Source organism: Arvicanthis niloticus, chromosome 30 (assembly GCF_011762505.2).
Source record: "Arvicanthis niloticus isolate mArvNil1 chromosome 30, mArvNil1.pat.X, whole genome shotgun sequence".
Taxonomy (NCBI): Eukaryota; Metazoa; Chordata; class Mammalia; order Rodentia; family Muridae; genus Arvicanthis; species Arvicanthis niloticus.
In genome coordinates, this window is record NC_133438.1 from 5,410,087 (window position 1) to 5,431,227 (window position 21,141).

General features: G+C 48.8%; 2 protein-coding genes across 3 annotated transcripts in view; one reads left to right on the forward strand and one right to left on the reverse strand.

Annotated features, from left to right (window-relative positions):
- On the forward strand, positions 1 to 8,656 carry Tmem150b (transmembrane protein 150B). Of its 2 annotated transcripts, none has more exons than XM_076927683.1 (6): positions 1 to 534; positions 880 to 939; positions 1,028 to 1,095; positions 1,490 to 1,617; positions 4,463 to 4,661; positions 7,043 to 8,013. In XM_076927683.1, exons 1-6 carry the CDS (start codon positions 467 to 469, stop codon positions 7,186 to 7,188), a joined length of 669 nt encoding a protein of 222 aa, XP_076783798.1. In that variant the 5' UTR covers positions 1 to 466; the 3' UTR covers positions 7,189 to 8,013. The 2 variants fall into 2 exon arrangements, with proteins under 2 accessions (XP_076783798.1, XP_076783797.1); XM_076927682.1 differs by lacking the exon at positions 7,043 to 8,013 and adding an exon at positions 8,020 to 8,656 and having other exon boundaries at positions 17 to 534; positions 4,463 to 4,646.
- Positions 8,434 to 21,141, reverse strand: part of Brsk1 (BR serine/threonine kinase 1) — a 24,743-nt gene continuing 12,035 nt past the window's right edge. Inside the window, exons 8-19 of the mRNA XM_076927681.1 lie at positions 19,993 to 20,139; positions 19,518 to 19,549; positions 18,999 to 19,169; positions 18,131 to 18,228; positions 17,750 to 17,909; positions 17,507 to 17,567; positions 16,758 to 17,127; positions 16,302 to 16,350; positions 16,080 to 16,203; positions 15,295 to 15,493; positions 13,677 to 13,766; positions 8,434 to 9,097 (exon numbers count right to left, since the gene is read on the reverse strand). Of these exons, the coding sequence (XP_076783796.1) occupies positions 8,940 to 9,097; positions 13,677 to 13,766; positions 15,295 to 15,493; positions 16,080 to 16,203; positions 16,302 to 16,350; positions 16,758 to 17,127; positions 17,507 to 17,567; positions 17,750 to 17,909; positions 18,131 to 18,228; positions 18,999 to 19,169; positions 19,518 to 19,549; positions 19,993 to 20,139 (1,659 nt within the window). The 3' untranslated portion in view covers positions 8,434 to 8,939. The remainder of the gene's footprint in view (positions 9,098 to 13,676; positions 13,767 to 15,294; positions 15,494 to 16,079; positions 16,204 to 16,301; positions 16,351 to 16,757; positions 17,128 to 17,506; positions 17,568 to 17,749; positions 17,910 to 18,130; positions 18,229 to 18,998; positions 19,170 to 19,517; positions 19,550 to 19,992; positions 20,140 to 21,141) is intronic.

Genomic DNA, 21,141 nt, shown 5'->3' on the forward strand with positions numbered 1-21,141 from the left:
AGACAGGAAGTGGTTGTTTGGGTGGCTTACAGAAGGTGAATACTGATTAGACCCAAGGCCCAATATCTCATACACACTCCGCCTGGACTTTGCCTCTTTGGGAATGCAGAGGCCTGCCTTCTTTTGCCACACCTGGAACCGAAGCCCTTCTTTCCTGGTACTGTCACTCAGATGTAAATGTATCAAGGAAGTGGAGGGAATTTGAGGAAACTTGGAAAGTAAGGACCCTAAGGGAACCTGGAGCCTGGGATGTGGCGGTGAAGAGAGTCTGGAAAACAGATAGACATCAATTGATTAGGTCTGAGGAAGATAGGGAAAAGAGCCCCAAGCAAGGGCAGGCCTGCGTCAGTCTTCCAGTCAGTGGGGCCACAAAAGCAGGTGAGCCGTCTTCAGCACCACACACACCTAAAGACTGCTTGCTGACGACAGAGACCCAGCATCTTCGCTTCTACTGCAGAGCCCAGCAATGTGGAGTTACCTGTCCTTGCTGCCTGTCGTCTTAGTCTTGTGGGCTATAGTTGGCATCTGGATTGTGTAAGTAGCAGAGGCCGTAAAGGATGCTTGGATCTGAGGGAGGAAGACTGGGGTCTGGACTTTTGGGTCCGAAGGAAAGCTGGACTCCAGGTCTGAGGGAGGAGGGCTGGAGACTGAACTCCAGAGTCTGAGGGAGGAGGGCTGGAGACTGAACTCTAGAGTCTGAGGGAGGAGGGCTAGTGTCTGGATTTGGGGGTCTGAGGGAGGACAGCTGGTTTTTGGATGGCTTCCTTGACAAAGGATGGGGGCCAGAAGTCCATTAACACAGTGAAGTGTTTTGTTTGGCGAACAGAAAGGAAAGCTACAAGATCTCCTTACTGACTTCCTGTATTCCTCCCGCCTCAGTTTTGCAATCGCTGTGGTTAACGGTTCTGTGGACCTCGAGAAGGGCTTCCCCTTTATCAGGTTGTTATGGCTGAGGGGGCGATGGGGGAGGCAAACAGAGGGTCTTGCCTGGGAGAAGCCAAAGGATGACCCTGTTCTTCTCCTGCAGTCACTGTGGCTCTTATGCTCCCCAGAGCTGCATTTTCGGCCAAGTCCTCAATATAGGAGCTGCTCTAGGTAAGTATTTCCAGACCTTTCCTTTCGCTGCCAGCCCAAAGCTGCCTAAAGGGTCCCTATCTCCTCCTTCCCCAGATCAGAGCAAATGGCTTCTCTGAGAGCCAGGAGCCTTCTTCCCTCAGACCCCAGGGTTCAGGCCCCAGACCTTCTTCACACCCAGAAGTCTAGACCCCAGTTCTCTAATTTTCAGAGTCCATACTCCAGCCCTTCTCCCTCAAACCCAGGAATCCAGACCCTAGCCCTTCTTCAAAGCTCCAAGCCCTGTCTGTACCTCCAAATCCCTTACTCCCTTATCCTCTGTTTAACTCCGACACAAGCTTTTTCCTGTTTCAAATCCTCCCCTTCAGCTGCGAATCCTGTGACGAGTCTGACTCTCGCTCACATCTCTTTCCAGCTGTTTGGATCTGCATTGTGCGTTATCACCAACTCCGGGACTGGGGCGTCAAAACGTGGCAAAACCAGCTAATTCTGTGGTCGGGGATCCTCTGTGCCCTAGGTACCTCCATAGTAGGCAACTTCCAGGTGAGATGCGCTGGGAGGCAACCTGGGGGGTGGGGGGTGGGGTCCACCACCGGCAACTGGACTACATTTCCCTATATTTCCTGCGGCTTCTGTTGGCTCTTTCTGTGTACCCGGCTCGCAAGACTTTCTGGGATATGTAGTTCTCGCGACTCTTGCACCATAGAGGGCTTTATGGCGTGTCCTGTATGGCTGTGTGTTTAGAACCTTGTGGAACCCTCGGAGGTTGGGAGAATTTTATTGCAGCCACCATTATCTGCCTCATTTCGTCATAAAATTATTGCAGTGTGGTACGAAGATTGAGTCTTACCGGAATGTCCACCGAATTTTATTCAGTTCCTGTTAGCTGTACCCTAGAGCAATCTAGCTTATCTGTTCAGAAATGAACAGAGATTCACAGATTCTAGTTCTGGCATTCATGAAGATCTGTAGATTAACTTTAGAATGAACGAATGGACAAAGGATACGAAAAATCTCACTGGTCTACTTTGTTACTGTATTTTACGTTCTTTCTCTGATGTCCAGTCTCTTGCTGAAAGATGGGGAGGCGCAGGGTGGGTGAGACCACAGGATATTCAGACTGCCTCCACGGGCATTTCCTTAACAATTTATTTGCTTGCTTATTTATTCCTATGTCTCCCAACCTACGACTATGTCATCGTTATTATATCCCTTTCTTTTCTTTTCTTTCTTTCTTTTTTTTTTTTTTTTGTTTTTCGAGACAGGGTTTCTCTGTGTAGCCCTGGCTGTCCTGGCACTCACTCTGTAGACCAGGCTGGCCTCGAACTCAGAAATCCGTCTGCCTCTGCCTCCCAAGTGCTGGGATCAAAGGCATGCGCCACCACCGTCCGGCCCATTATATCCCTTTCTTAAGAACTTTTTTTGAGACGGTCTCAAGTAGCCACGGCCAGTCTAGAACTCAACATGTATTGGAGGGTAGCTTTGAACGCCCTTAGACCTCCTGCCTCCACTTCCCGAATTCTGGGATTACAGGTGAGCCCCACTCCTGTTTTATGGGGCACTGGGAACCAAACCCAGGCGAGCACTCCATGGACTGAGCTGCCTTCTCAGTCCCTAATATTATTATTGTGCCTTTCCAAGGTACATCCTTAGCCCTCTCTCCAGTCTTCATCCCCCTCCATGACATTATTTGAGACAATCTGATTAGGTATCTATGTCGACTTTGAATTTGGGTTTCTCTTGTGTCTGTCTCCACTGTGCTGGTATTGTAGGCAGTGCCACTACCCTGATCTTTCATGATTTTTTTTTTTTTTTTTTTAAAAAACAAGGTTTGTTTCTAGCTGAGGCAGTCCTAGAACTTACTATATAGCCAAGACTGGCTTTGAACTCAGCATCTTCCTGCTTCAGCTAAGATGACATGTGAGTGCTATCACATGTGGCATTAAAAAAAAAAAAAAAAAAAGACTTATGCCAAACATGATGGTGCATGCCTTTAATCCCAGAACAATGAGGGCAAAGGCAGAAGGATCTCTGAGTCCTAGGCTAGCCTGATCTACAGAGTGAGTTTCAGGACAATCAGGGCTACACAGAGAAACCCTGTCTCAAAAAACTAACCAACCAACCAACCAACCAAAAAACCCCAAAACAACCCCCCTAACCCCAAACCAACACACACACACACACACACACACACACACACACGTGTTTCTGTAAGTCACAAACTATTATCATAGCTAAGAAAATTTCACCTGTATCAAAATTTGGGAGATGGTTCAGTATGTGAAGGTACTTGCTACTAAGCCCAATAAGCTGAGTTTGGCCTCAGAACTCACAACAGCAGAGAACTGATTCTGCTACCTTAGTCTCCGACCTCCACACTTGCTCTATGGTGTGATACCACCTTGCCCCCACAAAATAAGTGAAATATTCGAAACAAACGAAACCTCAAAATGTTGCTGGGCGTGGTAGCTCAAACCTACTGCAGTGCTTGGGAGGTGGGGGATCAGGAGTTCAAGGTCATACATGTCAAGTTCAAGGCCAGCCTGGGCTCTGTGAGACCTTGTCTCTAGGGCTGGGACTGTAGCTAGGTAGGGTGATTGCCCTGATGCATAAAATCCTAGGTTTAATCCAGAAGCTGGGGTAAAGAAGCAGAAAGACCCTATCTCAAACAAAACAAAACAAAACAAAACAAAACACTCTTAAAACTAATAGACAAAACCTTTCCCTTTGGGGTACTTTTACCTCTACCCACTTTGAGAATGCAAATTTTATTCTATGCATGTTTCCTGAACATCTACTTTGTGGGAGGTGCTATTGGTGATATTAAGGGTTGAGGACCTAGCAATGAATTTAAATCTAAAAGGCTGAGCCATTTAATAGTAGCACTTGCTGGTTTTCTGGAGGACCCAAATTTGATTCCCAGCTCTCATCGTTTGCAATTCCGGTTTCACTAGACCCAGCGCCCTTTTGGCCTCTGGACATGTGGCATGCACATAAACACAAACACAAAAACAATTTATGGTTGATTCGTTGAGCTGATAAGGTCCAAGACACCTAATCTGAAAGTTGATGATAGGGTGGTAGGTTCTATTTGTGTGTGTGTGTGTGTGTGTGTGTGTGTGTGTGTGTGTGTAAGAGGGGGGGAAGGAAAGGGGGGAGAGAGGAGGAAGTGTGTGCTAAAGTATGTGGGTGGAGGTCAGAGGACATCTTTTAGTTACTTCTCTGCTTCCTCTGTAGGCGCCTGAAAGCATTTATCAGCTGAGCTATTCCACCAGTCCTGGCTTTTGCACTTTCAATTATAACTGTTGGACTGTTTCAGAGTCTCTTCTTCCTATCACTCTCCTGCTGTTGCCATAATTTTATTCTCAATTCTCCTCCCTTCCCCCAGGAGAAGAACCAGAAGCCCACACACCTGGCAGGGGCCTTTCTGGCCTTCATCCTGGGCAACCTGTACTTCTGGTTACAGCTCTTTCTGTCCTGGTGGACGAAAGGCTTACCCCAACCTGGGCCCCACTGGATTAGCCCTCTGCGCCTGAGCCTCTGCAGCTTCTCCACCATCCTCATCGTGGCCAGTATCCTTCTTGGGGGTGAGGACTGGTCAAAAATGGCTTCCCTTTGGGCTTGTTCCCTTTGCTGTGTAACCACGGTGGGTGTCCCTTCATGTGTCTGGGCCTTAGTGACCATCCAGGATCACAAGCAGAAGAGAGGAAACCAGGCATGGTGGCACAAGCCTGTAATCCTAATACCAGGGAGGGGGGATTGCGAGTTCAAGGCCAGCCGAGGCTATGTGGTAGGCCTTTGTTCCAGAAACAAAACAAATGTAGTGGATAGGACTGACTTTGACATCAGATCGGTTGCTCAGAAACCTCAGTTTCTCCATATATTACATAGGGGACCTTCTGCTGGTTTCTTACATCCCTGAAGTGTCTCAGTTTTCTCGCTTATGAAATGCAGGTGTCTGAAGCTGAGGTAAAAGGATCACTGTGAGCCCGAAGCAAGCCTGCAGTATGTAGTGAGACTTGTCCTATGACAACACAGGTAGTTGACAAGCTGATCTCAGTCTGTGAGAAGCTTAGATCCATGCCTGGCAACGGAGCATGTGCAAATAGGCATTAGGAGAAGGTTCTGTTGATAACCAGCTGGTAGGGGCACCGGCCAGGCATGTCAGACATCTTTCTGGGTGCTGAAGAGCTGCAGCAGGTTCAGACAAGAGAAGTCTCTTGGACAAGGTGAAAGTCCTGGCTGGAGTTAGTGATGGGTTGCAGATGACTTGTGAGCTCCAAAAGACCAGTTAGTTGCTCAACCATCTTTTCTCAACTAGAGTGTTCACTAGTGACCCAAAATGGCCTAGATGAGAAAGAGGTTTTGCTTTGGCATAATCAGAGATGTTACCAAATAGAGACACCCAGGTGTGTGTTTCGGGGCGGGGAGAGTATGTAAAGCCAGCTACCCAGTCCAGGGAGGCTTCAAGCTCACTGTGTAGCCAAGATGACCCGGGACTTTGGTCTTCCTGCCTCCACCTTCTAATTACTAGGATTCTAGGTGAGGCACCATACCTTGCTTTTTCCCCTAGGCTCTCAGGGCTGATTTCAAGGCTTTTTAAGTTAGGCAAAGCCCGTTACCAGTTGAGCTACATTCTCCAGCCCCTCCCCACCCTTTGTAAACATTTGTTTATTTGGTGCCTGCCTATGATTGTGTATGTGTAGGTAGGTGCTCCTGTGCCACAGCACTTACACTGAGCTTTTGTTTTTTTTCACCACGTGATTTCTTGGTGATTTTTCTACCATGTGATTATAGGCTTGGTGGCAAGCACCCTCACCATCCATCTTGCCTGCCCCCGGCCCTTGGCTTCTTTCTTTCTTTTTTTACATTTGTTATTTTATTTGGTGGATATAAAGATTTGGCCAGTGTTATGTATATGCACCATTTGTGTTATCTGGTGCCTACAGAGGTCAGAAGAAAGTGTTGGATCCCCTGCAACTAGAGTTATGAATGGTTGTGAGCCAACATGTGGGTGCTGGTAATTAAACCCAGGTTCTCTGTCTCTTAGGGTTATTTTGAGACAGGGTTTTTCTGGGTAGCCCTGGCTGTCCTGGAACTCACTGTGAAGACCAGGCTGGCCTGGAATTCAGATGTCTGCCTGCCTCTGCTTCCCAAGTGCTGGGATCAAAGCAGTAGTATTCTTGAACATTGAACCATTGCTCTGGAGTTTGCTTGCCACCTTTAAGAAGCTTTTAAATCCATGAATGGAGCTAGATTTGGCCAACAGTTACAATGCTAGAACCAGGAATGCTGAGGCAGGAGGCTAATTTCTGTGCCAGGCAGACCGTATCAAGAAGCTAAAGATACAATTCAGTGGCAGAGAGCTTGCCTAGGAAAGGTGCTGGGTTCAATATCTAGACTCCTTCCAAAACACTGTGTATTTTGCAAGTAACTTCAGTAAAATTTTTAGAGAAGAATAACTTACGGACGGATGAGACAAGTACATTTAAGAAAGCATGCATAGATCCTGGCAGTGGTGGCACAGGCCCGTAATCCCAGCACCCAGGAGGCAGAGGCAGGGGCATCTCTGAGTTTAAGGCTAGCCTGGTCTACAGAGCAAGTTTCAGGACAGCCAGGGAGACCCAGAGAAACCCTGTCTTGAAAAACAAAAAAACAAAACAAGACAAAGCATGCATGGAAGGGCAAGATGGCTGTGCAGTTAAATAAATGTTCTGAGTTAGACCCCCTCATGGTGGAAGGAGAAAAGGATTCCCTCAGGTTGTGGTTGTCCTCTGATCTCCATATAGTTACACGCATAAGGAAACAATGTGTAAGTTGATAGAAAATGATGGCGGGGAAGGGAGGGGAGGGGAAGGGGACTGGTGAGGTTCCGGCAAAAAAGAAACTATTGTCCCTTCTGGGCTGGACCTCTGAAGTAAGCTAAGGAGAAAACTTTGTTTTCTTCTTCTTTTTTTTCCCCTTGGAGATAGGATCTCATACTGGAACCCTGGCTGGCCTGGAATTCACTGTGTAGATTCAGACCCACAGAAACCTGAGATCCACCTGCCTCGTCATGAGGTACCACCACCAGCAAAAGGTTTAAGTTTTAAGAAGGTGAGGGAACCAGGCTGAAACAGCACGGGGTGATGGGGAAAGCAGACAGAGGATAACCATGTGCTTTAGGGACTGGGGAATTCCCAAGTGTCAACTTACTTCTGAGGGGAGAGTGGGGTACCTTAGAAAGAGGAACAGGTTAGGCCAAGGAGATTCTGTTCTGTTACGGAGTTCATGGGGAAGAGGCTATGGGTCACAAAATAGGGAGAAAATTATAAATAGCCTGAGACTAGTGGGGGTCTAGGGATGTAGCTCAGTCTGTAGAATGCCTGCTTGCCTCCTGTGCAGGAGGCTCTGGGTTCATTCCCCAGTACTGAATAAACAGGTTGTGGTGCCAGATGCCCAGAACCCTAACATTAGGGAAATGGACACAGGGTTAGAATTTCAGGGTCATGCCTGAAATTCATGCCTGGTACATACTAACTTCAAGGCAAGCTTGGGCTATATGACAGCCTGTCTCAAAATAAATCCAAAGGGAAAAAGATAAACCACGCAGCAATGCATGCAGACGTGGTAGGAATGGTACTTCTCTTGGAAGAGTCATTCTGGGATCAGGAAGGATCCAGAATTGAAAATGGGTTTGGAGTTCTCCAGCGCTAATCGGAGTCATGAGAGAGGACAGAGGAACAGATGGGGAGGCAGCAAGGCTTGGAGGGTAATGGGGACAGCAGCTACAATTTCTTTGAAAGGATGTGGGTGTGAAGTGTGACTAGTCATGCCAGGAGAGGGGAGGACCTCATAGGACCAAAGATGCATTGATTCCAGCCTCAAGTGTCAGAGCGCCTGAGGTGGGCTGATGGGGCCTTTAGCATGTGCATGTGCCGTGTGACCCTTGACTCTGGTGTGAAGTGATTGTCCTACACTCCCTACATCTGCGCTCTGCCTCAGCTATCTGCGAGTGGGCGGTGGCCATGTCACTCTTTGTGTTATTTGGCTTCTTTGCTGTGGACTTCTCCAGCTTTCGTGGATGCACCCTGCACTTACAGCCCCATCTGGACTCCAGTCTTCCACAAGCTCCCTCTGGGTCTCCAAATACAGAGATGGTAAAGGTGATCTGACCAGACCCCACACTGCTGGTAGAGGAAGAAAGATGGGGCCAACCCAGGCTCACCCAGCAATGTACTGGAGGCTAAAGTAGACAGTGTGATGGACGCACGGCGGAGTGGACTTGTGCTCACTGCTTAGAGAGGCAGTATCGTGATACCCACCTGTCCCTGTGATCAGAAGCACCCCAGGAATTGAGAGGCGAAGGCCAGCCAGCTGTCCCTGATCAAGGCTATTTATTTTTGTTGTTGTTGTTGTTGCTGCCGCCGGCGGAATCAGACACGAACGCAGGCAGGATCACGCAAAACCAGAATTCCTTCCGGGAGAGCAAATCCGTACAGAAGGTCATAGGGGAGGGGGAGAAGGACCTGGCGGGGAGCAAGGGCCCAGGAAGGGGAGTGGGGGGTTGGGGATGACACAGAGACAGAGGGCCCTGTCCGGATCTGCTAAGCCACCCCCATCCCTCCCCCACCCCACCCGCAGAGATTGATCAATAAATAAAATAATAAATAAATTAATAAATAAATAAAAACAGCTCCCACCCCCTTTTTGCCCTTGAACCTCCCCCCATTGGGTATGGCCCCTGGAGCCCTATCCCTGCAGGGCAAGGCCAAGTTTTGTGTCCCCCCCTCCCAACATACTCCTTGGGCCTTATATACAGATTCACAGTAGGGGGGCAGGGAAGGGGGTGGAGGGGGCTCCCCTCCTTCCCTGGCCCCCTGGGGTCAGGGTAGAGGGGTTCCATTGGTGGCCAGTAGCTTCTTGTCCTTAGGGGGTCCTCGGCGGGGAGAGCTACTCAGATCAGGGTCAGGGCGGCCTGGTGGGGGCTGCAGGCTTCGGGGTGGGGTACCAGCAGGCCGGGTCTGGGCTCCGTTCTTCTCATCTGCAAAGGAGGAAGTAATTTTGTATGAACAGACAGGCTGCTGAATCCAGGTTGAAGCTCCTGTTTGTTGGTCACAGTGACACCAAGAAACCAAACTTGGGCTGGCGAGATGCTTCAGTGGAGCTTATCACCAAGCCCGATGACCTGAGTTCAATCCCTCAGACCCATACAGATGGAGAGAGAACTGACTCCCACAACCTGTTATCTGACCTCCACATGTACACCACGGTGCTTACCCCCAAGACACATAAATAAATGCAATAACAACAACCATAATAGAGATGAGCAGGCTCGCCATTTGTGGGATTTCAAGTCCCAGAGACAGCTGCTATAGGAAAGTCTCATTCTCAGCCCTCGGGGGCAACTATAGGCTGCAATACCCTTTATCTACAACTAGGTAGTTCTATGGGGATGGGGCTCGAAGTATTGCGAATTGTTGGGGATAGGGGGTGTCTCAGACCTTTCTGGATCTGCCAATCTGAAGAAGGCCATACTACATATGTGTGTAGTAGCATGTGTGTACACACAAGCTTATGCATATATGCAGGTCAACATCAGAACTCTCTATACAGACCAGGCTGTCTTCAAATGCACAGAGACCTGCCTGCCTCTGCTTTCCGTATACTGGGATTAAAGGCCATGAGGGTCGGCACATCTTATTTCTTAGATTACTTTTTTATGTATTTATCTTGTGTGAGGACACATAGGTGCCATGGCACACAAGTGGAGGTCAGAGGATGGTTTGAGGGAGTTGGTTCTTTCATGGAACCTGGAATTTACCAGCTGGTTGGACGGATTAGGGGTTCTACTGTCTCCATCTGCCCAGAGCTGGGATTACAGGACTACACTGCGGTGGCTGGCTTCTCTTTTTCCAGGAGCTGAGAATAGAGTCTTGCCTTGCTAGGCAAGTATTCTACCACTGAGCTGAGGCCCCTGGGCCTTTTCACACAGCTCTGGGAATGAAACTCTCAGTCTGTCATGCATTGTACTAAGCCAGCCATTTCACTGCCCCTGAGTTTTGTTTTGTTTTGTTTTTGTTGTTGTTGTTGTTGTTGTCTTGTTTTTTAATAGGTGTTATTTATTTTATGAGTGCTTTCCTGCATGTATGTACACCGTGTACATACCTGGGGTCCACAGACTTCAGAAAAGAACATCAGAGCTCCTGGAACTGAGGTCTGGCTAGTTATGAGCCATCATGTGGGCGCTGAGTGTTTTTTTTTTTTTTTTTAAGAGCAACAAGTGTTCTTAACCACAGGGCCATCTCTCCAGCCCGCCGACACCACTATATTTTTTTATTTTATTTTATTATTTTTCCGAGACAGGATCTCCTATAATAGCTCAGGCTGGCCTTGAACTCACTCTGTAGATAGCGGATGACCTTGAACACCTGATCCTCCTGCCTCAGCCTCCCAAGTGTTTGGATCACAGGTCATGTTAACAGGATCTAGAGTCATTGTGGAGACAAGGCTCTGAACATGTCTGTAAAGGATGGCCTGGATTAGGGTAATGCAGATGCAAAGACATGCCCTGGTGTGAGCAGAGCCACTCCAGGGGCTGCGGTTCTGAACTGAATAAAAGGGTGAAAGAGAGCTGGACACCAGCATCCATCATTACTCTCTGTATCCTGACTGCAGGCGATGTGACCAGCTGCTTCAGGCTCCTGCTAGCCATCATTCCCTCTTCCTCGTGTGTGTGTGTGTGTGTGTGTGTGTGTGTGTCAGGGCTCCAGTGTGTGGAGCTCAGAGAACATCTTGCAGGAATTTGTTTTCCCTCTCATCTGTGGGTCACGGGAACTTAGGTTGTCAGGCACCTTTAAGTGCTAAGCCCTCTTGCCAGTCCCCACTTCCTGAAGTTGCTTTTGTAAGGTATTCTGTTGCAGCAACCAGTCCTTTAACTAATCCTCCTGGCACTGATGCTGAGGCCTGAGTAACTCTGTGGTGAGAGACACAGAGTTTTTTTCAGCATCCCCGGTCCCCACCCACATGATGTCAACAACAACTTTCTGCCCTCCAAGTGAGACAATCAAAAAAGAGTCTCCGCATCCTGCCAAACGTCCCTCAGGGAGGATGTGGTAGGCATCCTGAGAGATGTTCACATAAAGCTGGGAACATGTGAAAACACTGAGACCATGTGTTGTGATTCAGGATAATCCCTGTGGGTGGGGAGACTACCTTGGATTATCTGGGCAGATCCAGTTTAGTCACCCAAGTCCTTAAATGAACCAGTAATGTCAGGGGCAGAAGTGTTACTGGTTCTGGAGGAAGTGGCCACAGGTAAAAAGTGGGAACTGCAGAGCAAGAGAGGACAGCTCTCAGGAAGACACCCTGAAGTCAACCAACCTGGGTGCCTCACCTCCTGGAAAGCAGGCTGAAAAATCTGTATTGTTTCAGGGACCAACTCTGAGGTCACTTACTAATAATAGCAGTCATACGTGATGAGCCTAAAGTCAAGACTAGCCCTGTCAGGAGTCAAGCCACTAGTGTCCTCCGGTGGCTGCTATACTCATGCAAGATTCTCTTTGCCTGATCCCTTCTACAGGGTATCAGACAGAGGGATGCTAGGCTGAGCTCACTAGACTCTTGGGTACCTAGCATGCTCCTTTCTTGCAGCCTACAATGGAGCCCGCTTGCCTAAGCAAACCTTTCATTCAGATAGAATTCTCATCTTTGTAGCTCTGGCTCCTACGGCAGACACACCTTTACTACAGGCTCAATGTTGTGTCCCCCGTAATTCACGTGCTGAAACCATCACCCCCAAATCAATAGGGCCTCTGGGATTAGTGCCCTGAAATTATAAAAGACCTCAGTGAAAGCCAGACTGGTAGTACACGCCTGTAATCCCAGGAGCAGGACAGAGGCAGGAGGAGCAGGAGTTCAAAATCATCTGTAACTACATTCCTAACTTAAGGCCAGTCTGGGATATATGGGAAAAAAAACCCAAAATACAAATTAGTCCCTTGCTGTTCCACCATGTTAGAGACACAGAGGCCCTCGGAGAATGAGGAAAGGAGCTGTAGACAGACACAAAAGTCCCTCTTGCTGTCTTGACCGTGGACTTCCTGTCTCTGAACAAAAATTCCTGCATTGAAGAAATGGCTCAATGGCTAGGAGCCCTGGCTGCTCTTTCAGAGGACAAGCATTCCATCCTCAGATCACAACCTTCTGTAACTCAGGATATGATGTCTTCTTCTGGCCTCCACATGTACCAAGCTTGTATATGGTGCACAGACACACATACAGGCAAAACCACCCATATACATAAAATAAATAATACTATTTGTATTTCATTCATTTATTTATTTGTTTGTGTTTTTTGAGACAGGGATTCTTCATATAGCCTTGGCTATCCTGGAACTCACTCTGTAGACCAGGCTGGCTTCGAATTCAGAGATGCACCTGCCTCTGTCTCCCAAGTGCTGGGATTTAAGGCCTGTGCCAGCAATGCCCAACTGTAATTTTTTTTAAAAAATTAATTAAAAAAAAATCAATGTTTTTATTTTTTATTTTTGAGACAGGGTTGCATGAATATCTGTCTTGAATTCAATATATATATATATATGGCTTTGAACTCCTGACCCTCCTGAGTCCACCTCCGAAGTGCTGGCTGACATCTGCAGCAGCTGTGGAACGCCACTTCTAGTTTATGTGGTGCTAGGATTGAACCCAGACAGCACCGTGTATAGAATTACCGCCTTAGCATGGCTTGCTGCTTTTAGACAGTTTTATTAAGTGGCCAAACGGCCTGGAACTGTCCCTCAGGATGACAATCTCCCTGCCTCAGCTTCCTGAACGCTTGGAATACAAGCATGTATGCATTTCCTAGTGCTTAAAAAGCCACCCAGTTCACTTGTATGATGGTGACACGCCCCTTTAATCTCAGCATTTGGGAGGGAGAAGCAAGCAGATCTCTGTGAGTTCGAAGCCAGCCTGATCTACAGAGAGAGTTTCAGGAAAAGCTAAGGCTTCACAAAGAAAACCTGTCTCAAACAAAACAAATCAAAACAGCTACCCAGTTCAAGTTTATTGCATTTCTTTTTTTCCTCCTAGGGATTGAATCCAGGACCTTTCTCATTGCTAGGCAGACAGTGTACCTCTGAACTAACCTCTGGTTAGTTTATGTTATTATCTTATGGAAACCTGAATGAATTACAAACACTTCCCTGAGGCTTGGCCTCTACTCTGTCCCCTGGATGCCAGATGAGAACTATGCTCTTCAATGACAATGGCATTTAGGTCCCACAAAGAGGGCCACCAATCTGTCCTATGTCCCCTGGTTTTAGCCCCTAGTTCCAGACACACTAGAAAGACTGGTCACTCTCCCGCAAGGCAGATCTGGCTCCAGAACTCTGTGGCACCATTGCTCCCAACTTGGGGGCCACTGTTGTTTTGGGGCCTTCAAGTGGCTGAGAAATTCCTTTCTTGGACCCAGCCTCTTGGGGGAAATCTATTCCCAACAGTGCAGGGGATACCTCAGCAAGACACTGGCCAAAAGTCCAAGAAGTGGGTCAGCTTAAGAGAAGCAGAGAGACATCTGTGATTTCACTGGTCACCCTGGATGTGTGCCCACATCTGTCACCTACCTGCCAGGGCCTGCACGGAGGGCTGGTCGTGCGTACTCAGCAGCTGTGCCTGGATGGTCTCTACCACACGCTTGAACCGACGGCTGGGACCTGAGGGGAGATGGGCAAACCGGAAACACAGTGACTCAGAGTGGGAGCAGGCAAGGTCCCTCCATAAGCAAGACTGTCCTCCTTTCATGGTTAATTTTCCTGACTCTGTTGGGACCTGCATCTACAACTGGTTCCCCAGATGGATGTCTATCTTGCACTTAAGAAACTCGATTACACCCAGATTATAACAGTAGGCGTTGGTTTCTATTTAAAATATATGTTGCTATTCATTTAACTTCCTCAAGGATGCTTTTGGGGGGGTATGTAGAAAAAATACGTGAGGGGCTGGAGAGATGACTCAGTGCAAGGGCATTGGCTGCTCTCCCAGAGGGCTTAAGCTTGATTCTTAGCACCCACATGGTGGCTCCATGTCCCAGGGAACCTGATACCTTCTTATGACACACATGTGATGCAGACATTCATGCAGAAAACATACCCATACATATAAACATTTTTTAACGTAGAAAAACAAGTGAGAGAAACAAACAAACAAACCAAACAAAAAAACAACTAAACCCAAAACAACAAAAATCTTAGGCTGGCAGAATGGTTCAGTGGGTAACGATACCTGCTGCCAAGGCTGACAACCTCAGTTCAATCTCTAGGGCCTGCATGGTAGGAGAGAACCGACTCCCCAAAATGGTCCTTTGACCTCTACATGACTGCTGTGTCACACACACACATGCACACGCACACACACTGCAGCCTGATTTAGAAACTCACACATACACACACAAATACACACACACAAACACACACATGTATACACACACACACACACAAACTGATTTAGGAACTCTTAGAGCAAACTCATCTCCTGATCATAACATATTAAAATTGGTGACAAGGAACCAAGAGTTGGAAGAAACTTATCCCTGAGGTTTTTCCTCTCTCAGACTGACTCTTGATTGGTCATGGCTACCTAGAGTTAAAATTCTGAGACAGCAGCTCAGCTGAGAGCAGGAAGAACTCCATGGATAGACTGGTGATGTCTGCTCTGGGTAGAGCACAGCTGAGAGCAGGAAGAACTCCATGGATAGACTGGTGATGTCTGCTCTGGGTAGGGCACTGATGTTTGAGTCTAGTATGCTAACTCTTCTCTTATAAGACAGAGATGAAGCCGGGCAGTGTTGGCGCACGCCTTTAATCCCAGCACTTGGGAGGTAGAGGCAGGCAGATTTCTGAGTTCAAGGCCAGCCTGGTCTACAGAGTGAGTTCCAGGACAGCCAGGGCTACACAGAGAAACCCTGTCTTGAAAAACAAAAACAACAACAACAAAAAAGAAGATGGAGATGAAAAGGTAGCACAAAGAGCCTTTGTAAAATGAGTGACTGCCGATACCCGTGAACTATTTTTCATAATACATACGATGGAAAGACTGGCAAAGGAAAGTGTGTGTGTGTGTCGGGGGTGGGGTGCTTGCAGAAGCAGAGCATTCTGTGCCGACTTCCTCTTCTTGCTGCCCTCCTGTGCTGCTATTCTAGTTTAGAGATCCTGAATACCCCAAAGCTGGTCAAGAGAGACTCACCGGAGATGAGAGTAAAGGTGACTGAGTAGATGCCACCTCCACTGCTGCCATCTCTTCGGGGTGAGGGTTCTGGACCCTCAGAGGAGCTGATGTCCACCTGGAAGCGGACAGGCTTCTGGAAGACGGAGGGGCCACCGCTGGCCTTGTATTCGGCCCTGAAGCTGGTCTGTGACAGCACACTGTGACTCAGGCTGGGGATCTAGAAGGTAAGAAGATGAATACAGACGAGGTGAATCTAAGAAACAGGTAACTGCCCTACACCTGGCTCTGGACAAGGAACAAGTCTCATCAGCCACTGGGTAAGAGAGTAACAAGCTAGGCCTGGGAAGGACCCACTGCCCACGGGCTCTCCTCTGTAGTTCCTCTGCCCAAGTTCAGGAATGAATCCTAAATTCATGTGGTCTCTGATATCTACAAGATAGCTCCAGGCTCCTGCACCATGTGAAATACACTTTCCTTTCCTCCACAAGTCACATGCCTTAGTAATTGCAAGTCCCATCACGGTCCTACAGCAAAGGACTGTGGGACTGGTAGTAAGTAGAAAGTGTTAAGGTCTCTGCTAGGACCACCCCCTCAGATCTTTAAGCATGGCGACCCACTCATCTTCCACTGGCACTCAGGAACCTGTTCTTTAGGGTCTTACTTCACCACTTCTACGCTTTAAGCCCAACAATCTGTTCCTGCCTCTGTGTTCCATGGTGATCAAGGCCACCTCTTGCTGGAAAGATACAAATCCTGTGAGTCTCGGCAGTCAGTCAGGCCGGGAGGGACACCAGGACTCTCACCGACAGAAAGGCATGGACAATGTCCGCTTTGATGCTGCTGAGAGGTTTATCCTTTAGCACGAGGAATATTTGTTCTTCTTTGTCCAGGGAGATGAAATTGCCGAACCAGGAACGTTTTGCCAGCCTGGGTAGAACGGGATAGACAGAGGGAGGAGGGTCAGGAAGGCGCTGGGAGACAAGTCCTCTTGGTTCCCACTTAGGTCCTTCCCTTGTTGAACTCACTCGGGAGAGGATTCTGGTGTCAAACTGGACATCTCCTCGGCGGTAGGGACTAGTTAGGAAGGGGAGAGAGGGAGAGAGAGAGAGAGAGAGAGAGAGAGAGAGAGAGAGAGAGAGAGACAAGAGAGAGAGAGAGAGAGGTCAACACTTTTTCTTATTATTTATCATCCAGCACCCTGTGGGTTCAGTCATTTCTCAAATGGCTTACCTTAACTCCAGTCAGATCTGGCCCTTCAGTGTGGCCAGACCACACCCCCAGGGTGTGGCAGGACCTGTTCCCATCTCCCTCAAGCCCCCAAATCTGCCTCTCTAATTATCATCGCCATTAGTCTTGGGATTTGGGGAGCAGGCTCTCTTTCCTATCTGAAGACCCCCATGAAAATTTCCGTTTAGCCCCTCCTTCCCACATTAGAATCCAGCAGTTGGCAAACCCAGCTCAGCATCTGCTGAGACCCTTACCCTGCATCTTGCGCCGGTGGAAGCGAGGGGAGCCCAGGAAGCTGTTGCGGATGGAATTGAGACGACTTCTCCAGGCAGCTCCCCCGACCCCACCGCCTGGGCTGGGAGGTGGTGTTGTTCCTGGGGTCCCGGTAGGGCTGGCTCGAGGCGTGTGCAGAGGTGAGTGCAAGGGGGTTCCACCGGAGGAGCGCGGGGAGCCTGGTGGTCCAGGCAAGGGCGTGGAACGGGCACTGGGGGGTGGTGGCTGCTCTCCAGCGCCCCCACCTCTGGGGCCCCGAGAAGGCAGCGTCTGTGTTTTGGAAGTTGGGGAGCCTCCGCCTCTAGCCTCATCTCCAGCGCCTGGCTCCGGTGAGAAGGAAAAGACCGGACTCTGTGGAGAAGTAGGACCTGGTGAGAATCCGGACTGTAACTTCCCGGAGGGAGGTGTATTTGGGAATATTACTTGCTCGGACTCGCTAGGGAGGACCGCAGGACATGCTGGGAATTGTAGTTCAATCAGCCCCACCCACGCTCGGATTTGAGGCACACATGCACTGTCTCCAACCAACTCGCTAAGGCTGCAACTCTAGCCTAAGCAGCGATTGGCATGCTGAAGGTACTCAAAGAACTTCTGATAAATGATTAAAACCCCTCAGACATACTAATCCTGAGAAGACAAAAATGGTGTCTTAGACACTTCTCGGGCAAGAATGCCTCATGGAATTGTATTTTCTGTTGATGTTTCCTATTCTTTGAGGGTCCAGTCTTACCCTTGGGCTGCTCAGAGGGCTGGAGGACAGACCAGTGGAGGCTCCACTGACGCTGCGGGATCTGTTTACAGGGTTAAAAAAAAAATTATCTGAGAGAGTTTCAGAAGGTTGAGATGTTTCTCCATTTCCATGTCCTCGCAGATAAAGGACCAGGCATGGGAAGTTGAACAGGGTCTAGAACACTCTGCTCCTTCTATGTTCGGGGACTGAAGATTCTTCCAGGGGGGACAGCCTCTCTCTCACCTCTGACTGTGCTGGGCCATTTCCAAGGCCCGTCTGGTAGGCACTGGGGAGCCACCACTCCCAGCATCTGTGATGCTGAGGACTTCCATGGACTTCCGCTCTGGCCTCCGTTTCCCGTGTCTGCTCAGCATGGGGGAATCCACGCGCTTCCGAGGTGGGTCTGAAGGGAGAGAGTTATTGACCCATGCAGTAGGTAAGTTTGCCCAAGTATACACAGCATATATACGACTAACTTGTAAACAGATGGGGAAACCGAGGCTCAGAAGAGGGAGAGGGTCTCATAAATGTCTAGCTGCCTAAACACAGACTCCCCTCCAGGGCCTATAGCATCCTCCCCCCTCAGGATTCCTGGGATCTCAACTGCCCAGTCAGCCTTCTCACCGACGTCATTCCGAGGAGGCAGGTCCTGGTCTTCACAGCTCGGATACCGCTCTTTCCGATCCAAAAGCAAATAATATATCATCTTTTCTTGGTTTTCCCTGAGACAGGGAAGAGGGAGGCGGGTGAGGGAGGACTGAGGTCTGCAGTCAGTGCCCAGGGCTAGAGAGCTGGGTAAAGGAGCTTGCCACTAACGTTTGATGACCTGAATTGTACCCCTGGGACCCACATGGTAGAAAGAGAGGACCAAACTCCTGCTAAGTTATCCTCTGGACTTTACACAATCCTCTCATACATAATTAAGAACAGTGAAAAAAAAAACATGTAAAATAAGGAAATGTGTGTCTCAATGAGACCGCCCTCCTTCCTTCCCATCTGCTGTGGATCTTTGAGCTCAAGCCACCTAATAGATCTGCCCCCATATCCAAGGGTACAAGTCCAGACCTTCTCCCTCAGACCAAGGAATCCAGACCGCAGCCCTTCTCCTTTGTCCAGACCTCACCCCTCCCACCACAGTCCCTAAAGTCCTAGCCCTCCTCCCTCAGATACAGGTGTTCAGGTCTTATTTCTCTTTTTGAACTCAGAATGCCTTTTTTTTCCCCACCAGCCAACATAGTTGGCTTCCTATGGTCCAATGTACATCACAACTTAAGTACTTCTACGTAATGAAGACAGCATCCATGCCTGTCTCAGTATAAATACTTTCTCTGTGCATTTCCAGATTGCAATAGTTCCCGTGTACCAGCGCTAAATTTTGTCAGTTCTCTAAAACTGGATGCGGCACGCCCCCTTCAGGCTGTCTAGGGAACTGCTACAACCCCTTCAATCCTTGAAGAGGGGCGCCGGTGAAAAGGATCTTGGGAGCTCTTACTCTTCGCTTCGCAGTTCTCTGTGCAGCCGCTCTCGGTCTCTGAAGCAGCCTAGAGACGCCATGCTTTCTAGGACGTCAGGGTCCAGCTCGCCATTGGAAGGCAGGCTCCGCATGGCTACTCTGCGGCCTGGGGCTGGCTCCAGGCAAGGGTCTGGTTCGTGTTTCCCGCCTCTGGAATGGTGCAGAAACACTTTGGAGAAAATAGCATCTGTGATAGAACCTTTATCGTCCTAGGCTTATGTCCTATGCCCAGACCACTCACCCCAGGGTCTGGAGAGTCTGTGTCTCAGCTTTACTTCCTCAGACTCAGAGGGACCCTAGTTCTCCCATCTCTGGTCTCCACACCCTCCCTTTCTTTAGTTTTGTCCTCTTCTGCCCATATTCGGACGTTTGAGACTATAGTTCCCTCCACCCCACCCCACCCACCAGGAACATGGTATCCCACACTCCACATTTCTATTTTGACCCCAGTGCCCTGCCTCCCGCAGGTACCCAACTGCTCAATTCCCTCCTACTCACAGATACCAAGGATGTTTCTGAATTTGCTCCAGCTGTGGAGGGGTGGGTCACAGAGAAGCAGAAATTAGGTCATATACAAACCTCGGGCAGGCAATTAAGTAGAATTGATTAGCATTGGATCTGGGAGGTCACTGACCCATCATTCCCTAACCCAGGGCAGGGTGACATCATGCACTTCCCCTGGTGGTGGTAAAGCATATTGTCCTGAGCACCTGTAGACTGGCCATTTTTAGGCCCCGGGTAGCAGTTTACTGAATGCACAGTGGAACCCCTTTGGAACCCCTGCCAACTCTCTCAATGCACCATCCCCAAGGCCTGGGATCCTTGTAAGTTTTAGTTTTTGCTGGATCTTAGGCTTGTAGCTTAACCAGCAAACTCATCCGATCCCAGGATTTGCAGGCAGGCCCCAGAAACTCTCCTAAGGAATCTGTCATCTCAGGAACCATTTTTCTTCTGCCAGTCCCTCCCTACTTACACTGAGCCTTTTTTCGGGCTCCACTTCAATCATCCCTCTCAGGAGGCTCTGGCAGTCTGGAGGGATAAAGTGTGGCATGTGGAAGACACCACGTTTCACCTTCTCCAGTAGCTGGCGCAGGTTGTCATCATCAAAGGGCAACGCCCCCTGTGCAAGATATCATCAAGAACGCTCAGGCCAGGGGTTCTCAACCTGCGGGCCACGACCCCTTTGGCAGGTCAAATGACCCTTGTACAGGGGTCGTCTAACGCCATCAGAAAACACAGATGTTTACACTATGGTTCGTAACAGTGGTAAAATCACAGTTATGAAGTAACAACAAAAACAACTTTATGGTCGGGGGGTCACCATAACATGAGGAACTGTATAAAGGGTTACAGCATCAGGAAGGCTGGGGCAGTGACTGATGGGCTGGAGAGATGGCTCAGTGGTTAGAGCATTGACTGCTCTTCCAGAGGTCCTGAGTTCAATTCCCAGCAACCACATGGTGGCTCACAACCATCTGTAATAGGATCCAATGCCCTCTTCTGGTGTGTCTGAAGATAGCAACTGTGTACTCATAATAAATATAATAAATCTTGAGAAAAAAAAAAAGACTGAGAGTTGGGGAGGACCTTACTACCTTCACCTATATAGGGCTGGAGATGTAGTTCAGCCAGAGGATGCTTGCCTAACTTCCAGGAAGCCCTGGGTCCCATCCACAGCACCAGTGTAGTGGCATGGGCTTACAACTTGGGAGGTAGAGGCAGGAGGATCAGAAGTTCATCATTTTTGGCTACACAGTGAGCTTGAGGCCAGCCTGCACTGCCACATGCAAAAAAAACCACATTAAAACAAAACAGAAACAAAACAAAAATACGTCAAAAGTAAAACAATCCTCTCTCTAAAATCTCACGCACACCTTCAATCCCAGCACTAGGGAGGAAGAGGCAGGTTGATCTTTCTGAGTTTGAGACCAGTCTGGTCTACAGAGCAAGTTCTAGGACAGCCAAAGTTACCAGTGAGACCTATATACAACTGGAGATGTAGTTCAGCCAAACCAACCAACTAACTAACTAACTAACTAACAAACTAACGAATCACAAACAAAGAGGGCCTGGTGTAATGGTGCATGCCTTTAATCCCAGAACTTGGTAGACATGGCAGGCA